The sequence below is a fragment of the Nothoprocta perdicaria genome, unplaced genomic scaffold, assembly GCF_003342845.1.
Source record: "Nothoprocta perdicaria isolate Ctin4 unplaced genomic scaffold, notPer1 scaffold_80, whole genome shotgun sequence".
Lineage (NCBI taxonomy): Eukaryota > Metazoa > Chordata > Aves > Tinamiformes > Tinamidae > Nothoprocta > Nothoprocta perdicaria.
The window spans coordinates 957,304-967,867 of record NW_020456088.1 but is presented as its reverse complement, the minus strand read 5'-3'; the positions used below and the strand labels follow the sequence as shown (position 1 = coordinate 967,867).

At 53.8% G+C, this 10,564-nt stretch overlaps 1 protein-coding gene across 1 annotated transcript; it reads right to left on the bottom strand.

The window, feature by feature from the left end:
* Positions 1 to 2,594: 2,594 nt before the first annotated feature.
* CRYGN (crystallin gamma N) lies at positions 2,595 to 9,950 on the bottom strand. Its single transcript, XM_026051934.1, has 4 exons — positions 9,927 to 9,950; positions 9,470 to 9,718; positions 8,014 to 8,159; positions 2,595 to 2,730 (listed from the first exon to the last, which is right to left on the bottom strand). Exons 1-4 carry the CDS (start codon positions 9,945 to 9,947, stop codon positions 2,595 to 2,597), a joined length of 552 nt encoding a protein of 183 aa, XP_025907719.1. The 5' UTR covers positions 9,948 to 9,950.
* Between the last annotated feature and the right edge of the window lie 614 nt (positions 9,951 to 10,564).

Sequence of the window (10,564 nt, the reverse complement as noted above, 5' to 3'; positions counted from 1 at the left end):
GCTTTATCTCAAGCGTTTTGTGGAATAGTTTCCAGTTTAGCTAATCCAGGGCTTGCCGGCCCCAGGCACGTCGCGGGGCTCATTCGGGCTCGCGCCGTGGGGACGGTCGCAGCGCCCATCCCCAGCTCAGATTCGCTTCCCCTCGAGCTGCCATTGGTGTCACTCGAGTTTTGGAGGCAGAAAACTCCTAGCTCCGGCTCCAGGGATGTCAATAATCCTCACAGAGAAGGATGCAGCATGCGCACATATGGGAGCTGTGCGTTCTGGCCTTTAAACAGGCACAGTTTTAGCAAGGAGGGGGAGGGAAGAGGAAGAGAAGCGGAGCCGCAGCCCCCCTCTGCCAACGCGGCATCGCGCCCACGTTCACCCTGTTCAGGTTGCAACCGAACCTAGGGAAAAATGGAAAAACGGATGGACCTCAATTCCCCGCTGTCAGATTGTAGGGATTTTGGATGGCAGTAGGAGCGGGGCCGCAGGCGCCCATGGGGGTGGCCGCGTTTGTATCCCTCACGTAGCAGAACTGGCTGGAGCAATGCGCGGCCCCGAGCAGAGGCAGGGGAAGCTCTCTGTGTCCCGATGTCTGTTGTTCTTGGGACACTGGGTCACTCATCAGGGGGGTTCTCTCCTCTTCTGCAGTCCTCTGTGCATGCAGAGCAGCTTTTGGGCTTTTTTTGGGTGGGTTTTTGACAGATTCGTGGCAAGAAGGTCATGACAGAGAGTGATGTGTATGACTGAATATTAACTTCTACCGGAGCTCACGGAGTACAGGAGCCGATTAGAGTCTTCAGGAAGTGAGAGCGGTGCTAATCCTGGAAGGGCTCCTAAAATCTTTCCTAAGCTGCATTTAATTAAAAGAAAATGAAATACACAGGGGTTGATGCATGAGTTGTGCATTTGTGCATCCCAGTCCATGAATGAATCATTTCCCTGTCTTCCCTTCTGACACAGACATGCCTTGCAATCCATTAAAGATGCCCAGATTTCTTTTTTCAGGGCTCCACTGGCCCACACGTCACTGCAGGTAACGCAGGAGGCAGCTGCTGCGACACGGGGCCATCCTGGCCCAACCGCAGCAATGACCTGTGGAGGGGAAGGTCTCCAAACCATAGGGTGTTTATGAGGAGACATCATCACTTGTAGGGCTGGAGAGACAAACGTCACCCCAGCTGTTGTTAAATTCATAATGTGGGTTTTTTTCCTAGTTCCTATCTCTCTATCCCTGTTAAGTGCTTATCCCAAGTGTGCCCAGGGGACTGCCAGCCTCGCTGGCAGCTCGCTTTCCCATGGATGAACACGGAGCCTGGCAGGGAAGGAGCTGGGATTTGGCACCACAGGTGCCAGGACCTGCCGAGGACCTTCAAGTGGCTCTGGAATAATGGAGCTCTGGAATAACGGAGCAAAAAGAATCAATGCAAGACAGGCACAGATGAGGGATCCTTCAGAAGGCAGCCAGAAACCCGTTGCTGGTACCAAACGTGGCTTAACGGGGGGAAGGCTGCGATTTAACGGAGCATATGGGGCGCATCGGAGCAGCTGGGGGGGGAGCTGGGCTGGGAGCCCCTTTCTGCTCCCGAGGGCCTGCAGGAGGAGAGCGCGGTGCCGAGTCTGAGCCCATGTCCCCATGGCTGCCCAGCAGACCACCATGGATGCTGGCAGAAAAAAGTCTCATGGCTCGGGCGCCTGGTGCTCGCCCGGTGTGGGACACGGTGGCCCCTGCAGGCAGGAGAGCCACGGGCAGAGCAGGCAGGTGCTGGAGCAGAACCCAGCGCGAGGTACGTTGCGGGGTGCCCAGAGCTGTTGGTCACCACCACCTCTGTACTTCTGTGTGCTGGAGTCTGGCATGTCACCCCTCCGTCCTCCTCAGAATTTCAGAATCCCAGAATGGTTGAGTTTGGGCGGGACCTCTAGAGATTGTCTAGCCCAACTCCCCTGCTCCAGCAGGGACACCCAGAGCACGGGGCACAGGGCGGCATCCAGGTGGGTTTGGAGACCTCCAGAGAAGTAGACTCCACAACCTCCCTGGGCAGCCTGTTCCAGGGCTCTGGCACCCTCACAGGGAAGAAGTTCTTCCTCACTTGGAGATGGAACTTCCTGTGTTTCAACTTGTACCCACTGCCCCTTGTCCTGTCACTGGCCACCACTGAGAAGAGCTTGGCTCCTTCCTCCCTACCTTCCCCCTTCATGTACTTATACATATTAATCAGATCCGCTCTCAGCCTTCTCTTCTCCAGAGGAAACAGGCCCAACTCAGCCTCTCCTTGCACAAGAGATGTTCCAGTCCCTTAATCATTTTAGTAGCTCTCTGCTGGACCCTCTCTAGAAGCCCCACGCCCCTCTTATCCTGTGGATCCCAGAACTGTATAAGAGGGCGTTAAGCCACAGAAGCCACCGCGTGACACAGAAAAGCCAAATCACAGTGTGGATGAAGACAAGAGAGGCTGCGGCTCTCCCTGAAGTCATGCAAGAGAGGGGGAAAAGAAGATAACCTGGAGGCCAAAGGTGACGTTTAAGAATTTATTGCAAGCGCCGGGGGGGCAGGAAGGGAGCCGAGCCCCGGCGGGCAGCAGGACACGGCGGGCGCCGCCAACGCGGCCCTAGAAGTAGTTGATGACTTTGCGCAGGGACTGGATGTTGGGCCTCTGCGCCTGCCACTCGTGGCAGCTGCCGAAGTGCCCCCGCTCCACCACGTACATGCGGCCGCGGTAGCTGGGCTTCTCGTAGAGCACCCACCTGCGCACAGCGGAGACGGGCGTTACTGGGGAGCCCCCGGGGACCGAGGGCTCCCCCTTCACGCCGAGCGGCCCCGGGGTTACCCGGCCCCGGAGCACACACGCAAAGGCCGTGCCCAGCAGTGCCAGCAAAGGACACAAGTCCTCTGAGCTCCCTGGATGAATCCTTCGGGACTGCAAGGAAAAACCATGCCATCCAGACTGAAACGCCTTTTACCTCCTTCCTAGAGCAGGATTTACCTCCTCCCTGAAGTGAGAGTTCTCTACAGCCCTAGTGGGTTTCTCTAGAGCCATACTTAATAACTTCTCTGCTAGTAATTCTCACTGGCCTCTCTCTGATGTTTTCCAACAGACACCAGGTTTTGGCTCCACTTTCTTCACTCAGTATCTGTCTCCAGAGCTAATTACCCCTTTCCCTTGGAGCATAGTCAAACAGATGCATCACTCGACGCCGCTGTTGTCTCGGGTAAGCCTGACTTCTTCAACTGGCTTGACCCGTTCTCTAACCTGACTTCCTCCATTTGAAGATCTCCAAGGCAGCTCCAGTTCTGGTGGCCAAGAGGGACAAGTTCTGCTGCTTTTTCCTCCCTTCATTCCTCCAGGTTGCACCATCCTACAGTCCTCAAGTGGGCACAACTTTCACCTCCTCCCTAGATTTAAATCTCCCATGCCTGTTATCGAAATGACATCCTTGCTCTGTTAGTGCTAAGCCGCAGTTTCCACCTCATCGTCCCTGAAATTGTCATCTCTACCTTGTTCTTCCCAAGGTCACAGGTAAATTTAAAAGGACCGTTGCTATTCTCTCAGCAAAGACAGGGGAGCATGAGTGAAATCTTCAAAATCATTTGGTTTCTGTAGCACGTCCCTTGCTGGGAGTTAAGCTGTGACATCTTGGTTGTGTGTGGGATTCCCCAGGAGAAGCACTGGGCAAGGCAAAGGCCTCCAAGCCAAACAGTGTCCAACACACTCACCTGAGTCTGCCCCAGAGCAGAAAGCTGCAGTCCTAGGAGAACAGTTGCAAAGGAAGCTGCCTGTGGGCATTATAAAGACAATGCAAAGGGTCAGGGGATGTAACTGAGCTGCCCTACACATTCCTGGGCATACTCAGACTGTCCTCTGAGGGGACTCTGGGTTGGGCTCTGGTGCCCTCCTGCAGCACCCACACAGCTGGCAGCCTGGGTGCCCACCTGCATGGGTCCCACAGTGTCACACTCTGCTCTTCCACAACACTTTTCTTCATTCTTAGCCAGACAAACATGTTTATTCTTTGGCACTTTTTGCAGCCAACTTATGCTCTGACCAGAATGACAGAGTTATCCTCAGACTTCCCTTTGAAACCCATTTTCCAGAGCAGGACGTCTGCCCAGTGTGGCATAAGGTGCCCTGCAGACATGTACCTCCTCGCATAACCTGCTGACACTAGCAGAGGGGATGCTAAGCTCTCCAGTTTAGTTAAGAACAGCTTATAAAACTATCCTCCTCCTTTAGAATCCACCCTAGTCTTCTTCAAAAGTCACTCAAGCATTTCTTCCCTCTCCATCCCTCTTCTACTTTTGCATAACCAGTGGCCTCTCTGCCCATCAGCACCTGCCCCTCAAGGGCTCCTGAAAAGGCAGGACCTTCTCCTGCCCCTCACTGCCCTCTGCTGAGAATGTCCAGCAGCTCCATAAGGTGCTGGCAGCTTCACAGAGTGCTGGTCCTGGGATGCCCCTCTCATGCCTGCGGGACATCAGTGGCTGGACAGGACAGGGGGGTTCCTCCAGCTCCGCTTGGCTCCATGCAACAGCTCATGGAGCCCGGGGATAACAGTGGGGCTGGAGCAGCCCATCAGAGCCATGTCCTGCCCAGGACCTCTGCGTTCCCCTCAAGGCACCCAACTGGTGACCACAGGACAGGTAAGTGGAGGCTGACTGGTGGCCTGGGGGTAAGAGCTCACTGGCTGGTCTCTCTGCTTAGAAGAAGGCTGCAAGAAGAGAAAACAGGCAAGGAGCAGAAAGGCTCAAAACGTGTCGGCGGGACGTGGTGATGAGGGCAGACTTGCACAGCCTATTTAGCTGCTCCTTTATTTCCTGAAATTTAAGTCCTGCAAGGCCGTCGGCAACAGAGGAAATCCAGTTATTCAGGAGCCCAAAGAAAAGATGATCCAGTCCTCAGGCCCAGCAGGGTTCAGCTGATCCAGGCATATGGCGAACAACCATGGAAACCTCTCTGCTGTGTTTCGTTAACATATAAACCCAGAAGACGCTGGAATAAATCCCGCATTAAACTGGTCCAGGCCCTATAAGCCCAAACCAGCTGCTCCCATTGAGACTCCTACGGAAGTAAAACCCTCCCTCCATTCTGTAGCTGCTCCATAAAAGATGTTTTTGTCACTAGGGGAAGAGACAGCAAGAAGTGCGGAGGAGAATCTGTCATGAAGAAACCAGTGGTGTGCACAGGGCTAAACCATTCCTAGCAGAAAAGCACCCTCTCTCTTCCTCAAATCCAGCCGATGGGTCGGATTGATGGAGGAAGCTCAAAGCAGGTTGTGACAGGGCAGTCGTGTGGGTTCAGTTTCAGTCAACCCTCTCTCCGTGCTGTTCAGATGCAGCCATTTGCCACCAAAGGGCTCTCTCACGGGTGCCAGGCCCAGCAGGCGCCAACGGTGACAGAGAAGCAACGTCCGACTTCCCACTCTGGAATTTCTGAGCCTGGCAGTGCCTCCACCAGGCACTTGTACACGCGGATACTTCAGCAGAGTAAGTGTGGGATTTGCTTCCTTCAAGTCACGGTGCTACAGTTCAGAAAAGCCTTTTATTGGGCATTTTCTCCCAGACTGTAAAGAGAATAATTGGCTTTCTGGAGTTATTATTTCTAAGCTGGCTTTTGTGAGTGATGGAGCCTTCCAAGAGGAGGAGCAGCACGGGTTGTCCCGTAAGGCCACATGATTATTTGTGATACGGGAGCAGACACTGCTGGTGGGGATGGGAATTGGGACAGCAAAGCTCCTTTCCCTACCAACTGCGAGGGCTTTGAGCAACATCTTGGAAACTGGGAGGAAACAGTTCCCGTTTCCAGCACCGTGTGAGCCCCGAATGCCAAGTGGGGAGGTGTGGGACGCCCGCAGCCCCAGCAAGCAGTGCCGCTGATGGATGGTTCCCTCCGGGAATGTGTTTCCAGCGGAGCTGGCAGCACTTCCCACAGGCCCAGCTGGCAGCGCGGGCAGCAGCACATGCCATGGGACACGGATTTTGGGGAGGAAGGGAATATTTCTGTAGCCAGCATATGTGGTGTAGGGGGAATGAGTGGAGTGACTGGGAAAAATCGCAGAGGGGGATAACAGAAGCCCTTGATTTCTATGGAAGCAGCTTGGCCTAAAGGACAGGGAGCTGGAGAAGGAGCCATCTGATTAGGGCCTGCTTGGGTTTATCAGACACTTTGTGTCTTTTAAAAATGGGAACAAGGAGATACTCCGAGCTCCAGAGAGTGGCTGGAGACAGTGGATCTGCAGAGAAGTGCACAGTGTTACATGAGTTAGCCAACTATCTCACGGCTAGGAGCGGGCAGGATGGGAGCAGAGCAGGTCTGCCTGCTTCACATCTGCTTTCAGTGCACACCAAACAAAACTGACCCCGTTTCAATGCTGGCTCCCCGCCAGAGAGATGCTGCAAACAGCCCATGGCGGATGCTCCTCTCGCCGCGCTGAGCTCTCACCAGGTACATCTTGCACAGAAATGTCGATTCCTCCGTTCAGAGGGGAAACAAGAACAGGCTTGGGGTTAATCTGCCACCCCTTCCACCTTGTGGGCTCTCTCAAAGCCCTCATGCCTTCACTGCACTGGCTCTTCCCATCCCTCTCCTCATCCCTCCACAGCATCATCTCCACCAGCAGCACCAAGCTGCACCAAAACACATCGGTGACACTTAGATCCTACCCACTTTCAATGTCAGTCTTTTCAGGGTCTAAATGTAATGACACTACCATCCTTTCAGGACTTTTCCTGCTTCCCTGAAGCTACTTCATGCCTTTGAAAAGTCCTTTAATGACAACACAGGCAAGTGAACAGGCGAGACTCAGGTGCGAGGGACAGCAAACTTTGTGGCTCTTCTGTACTGGGCAGAGGGAGAAAAATCAATCCGAACAGGTTAAGTGCTTGAAGGTTCCTGGATATGATCCCAGTTTCTCAGGTTCTCTCCTGCAGGGACATGTGTGGGAAATAATTGCTCTGAAACTCTTGTCGAAGTGCAGAGTCTCTCTGGTCTTTGTATTGCTGGTCCTGGCCGTAATACTCAAACGCCTCCTGTGCCATTTCATGGCACTAATAGGGTCCCTGGTGGACACCCACGAGCTGCTTCCTTCCTTTGGGAATTAGTGCTGCCTGATCCTGAAGCCTATTGTTTTTGGAAATACAGATGTTTTTGGTTGAGCTGGGATCCTGCACGATACTCGCTGTGAGGACATTACAGCCTCAAACAGCTCCTGGAAGCTCCATGGAAAGCCTGGACTTTGGAGCTACTTCTCCTTTGACTCTGCCTGTGGAGTAGAGATCCCTGGCTTGGGATCTTCTGTGCCAGAGACTCACATACGTGACAGTTTTGACCCGCAGCTGTGAAGCAGTTATGGCCCCTCACCAAATTCAGGAATTGGGAACACAAACAGCCACTTGCTCTACTGAACCTGCTGCTGCGACTTGGAAGTTGCTGGTGTCTCTCTGAGACGTAATTTGATTTTGAGGGGAAACGTTGCTGCCTAATTCTGTCTGTCAGGAAAGGGGAGGATGTTTCTAGTGCCACAATGAGCCTTGGAGGTGCTGTTGGTCTGTGCAGCTCCAAGCTGCCTTCCCTAAGAGCTAGGATGTTTCCCCAAGCCCAGGCCATGGGAGTCTCTGGAGAGATTTTAAGGAGGTGTTTGAAAATGTGCACAGAAACATTAAAAAAAAAAAAAAAAGAAAAAAGAAAAAGAAAGAAAGCAAAAGAAGAGAGACAAGTTCTTTTAGGCGTCTCGTTTCACCCACCTTGACGGGGTGTCTCAGAGCTCTTGCAGCTCGTGCTGAGCTGTCACCCTCTAAAAATCACACTCCTTTGAAGCAGCTCTCCTTTGACGCTCACTATCTGAGGCACCCAGTGAGGTCTTTCAACCCCCTATCCTTAATTAGCAATTTTAGGCTTGCTGCAAGTCCCATTGACACGGGTAGGGTTTTCATGACATCCGCTTCTCCGCATCTCCTCCAAGGAGGCGCGTGGGAAGGGAGGCCGGAGCAGAAACTGGAGCCGCGGAGCAGGCAACTGTGAGGCCGCTACTTACGCCCCGTCGCCGTACACCTTGATGGCGTTGACGTAGTTCTTGTCCCAGTCTTGTCCTTGCAGGAAGGAGCAGTCCTCGGTAAGCTCCAGGCTGCGCCCGCTGAAATGGTTCCCCTCAAATATTTCGATTCTGTAATGCTCTCCGTGCTGGGGACAGAGGGATTTGAGGAAACCACAAAAGAAAAGCAACAAATGATTTACAGAACTATTTTGTAAGACAATCAAAAAACATAATGCAAGGGTGTTTGGCAGCAGGAAGGACAGCAGCAGTGCCCACACGCACACTGAGCGCCCACAAAGTCTTGCCACATCCTGGGAAGCTGCAGCACCGGACAAAACAACATCCAGAAAATGCTCCTAGCTGCAAACACTGGCACCTTCCTGCAGCTGCTTTCACATGCAAAGTGGCTGCTCACGGGACATCGTGCTCGGCCACACACCCCGCTTCTCTTATCCGTAAAGGTCTCCCCGGCCAGACACAGTGTCCTTCACAAGTGGCACCTCCAACGCCTCTGCCAAAACCAAAAGGCCACCCAGGGAGTGCTGGCTCCTTGCACGAGGGCAAGTCAAGGAAACACAGCACAGCAGGGAAAAAAACCATCCAAAATATGCAAAAAATATTAAAGTATTTCCCTAAACCAATTGACACTGCCTGCAGTTCCGCTCGTCTCTGTGGTTACTTACATGAGCTGTTGTGATTTAAGGGAAAAACAGAGAGATGAGAAAAAGCAGCATCCCCGGAGCCGGGGCCGTGCGAGAGGGGGGAAGCTCTTCACATTGACTGCTCGTTTTAAAAAGAAATCACTCATTGCCCCAGGGATCAGGGGTGATGTGGGAAGAACTAAAGCAGGTGGGTTTTTCTTCATTGCTTTTCCATCTCCCCAGTTAAACCTTCCTCCGAGTGGCATTTGTCAACAGCTTCACCAGGCTTTGAAGGGGAGGGTCTCCAATTCGGGACAGAATTCCCTTTGGTGCTAAATGACTCCGTTTACAGAATCCCAGAATGGTTGGGGTTGGAAGGGACCCCTAGAGATCATCTAGCCCAACCCCCCTGCTCCAGCAGGGACACCCAGAGCATGGGGCACAGGGCGGCATCCAGGTGGGTTTGGAGACTCCAGAGAAGGAGACTCCACAGCCTCCCTGGGCAGCCTGTGCCAGGGCTCTGGCACCCTCACAGGGAAGAAGTTCCTCCTCACATGGAGATGGAACTGCCTGTGTCGCAACTTACACCTATTCCCCTTGTTCTGTCACTGGCCACCACTGAGAAGAGCTTGGCTCCTTCCTCCCTACCTTCCCCCTTCAGGTACGTATACGTATTAATCAGATCTCAATCTTCTCTTCTAAAGGCTAAACAGGCCCGGCTCACTCAGCCTCCCCTCACACAAGAGATGTTCTAGTTCCTTAACCATCTTGGTTGCCCTCCATTGGACTCCAAACGTGCCCAGAGCCGCACTCACCATCCCGACGGGCCGGCAGGAGCCCAGGTGGTCGCCGTGGGCGTTCCAGCGGCGGAAGTCGGGGTAGTCGCCACGCTCCAGCACGTACTGGCGCCCGCGGAAGCCACCGTGGTCGAAGCAGACCCAGGCGCCGCTGCGCACGCGGACGGAGTTGACGCGCGGCGGGAAGCCCCGCTCCTGGAAGCTCTCGCAGGCCCCGCTCACCTCCAGCGCGCGCCCGCTGAAGCACTTGCCCTCGTAGAACACGATCTGTAGCACGCAAGGGCGAGGCCTTCACTGCTAAGGTTTCATGTGCTTCAAAATCCCAAACTAGGGGTTTCCCTCTGGTATTTGCTTCTCCACAAACCCTCCCCGTGCCTCCCTCTGCCACCAGGATCATCACTCCTGCACCCAGCCCAGAGGAAATGCTGCCTGTCCGGCCCCGCGCGGGAAGCCCAACTCTTGGGTTTTTACTTACTTTTCCCGTACTTTGAGACATTTGCTGCTGGCTGCTCTCCAAAAGGCAGCGCGAAGCCAACCCAGACCCGCAGGGAGGACGGGCACCCGGCTATATAGGAGCGGGCTGGGAGCACCAGGACTTTCCGGCAACGCGGCAGCGGCCGCTTTAGGCAGCCCTGCTTAGCTCGCAGAATTCCGGGGCCTGCTGAGTCTGGGGTTTTCATTGAGGGCAGGCGATTTAACAAAAGATTTGCTTGGCAGCGCTTTGGTCGACAAGCGGAGCGCATTCACCGCTCCTTTGGAAGCACTTATTCTTTCATTTTATTTATTTATAAAAAAATTAAGAAAGCGAAGAACAAGAGAAACCATAAAGGCCACAGCTCGACACACATCTCCCTTGAAATTTTTCTGTGTTTGGTTTGATTCCCTTTGCTGGAAGACAGCAGGTCCGGCCTTATTGCTCTTTTTAGGAACATGCCCATCTCCTAGCGCTGAAGCACTGAGACCCCGAGTAGCTCGGGATCAGAGGGGTTCTGAGTGGCGCCCTTGGCCACGGGGTTTTATTTCCCCTTGCGTTTTGATGCATTAAACCCCAGCTCAAGGGACCGCTGCTTCACATCGCTCTTCCCTGCACTGTGAGAGTATCCGGAGCCTCTC

Coding starts and splice junctions, on each gene's coding strand:
- CRYGN (XM_026051934.1), bottom strand. CDS start 9,947: ATGTCTCAAAGTACGGGAAAA. Junction 8,160..9,469: donor CCTGCCGGCCCGTCGGGATG/GTGAGTGCGGCT, acceptor CTCTGTCCCCAG/CACGGAGAGCATTACAGAAT. Junction 2,731..8,013: donor AAGGTGTACGGCGACGGGGC/GTAAGTAGCGGC, acceptor CGCTGTGCGCAG/GTGGGTGCTCTACGAGAAGC.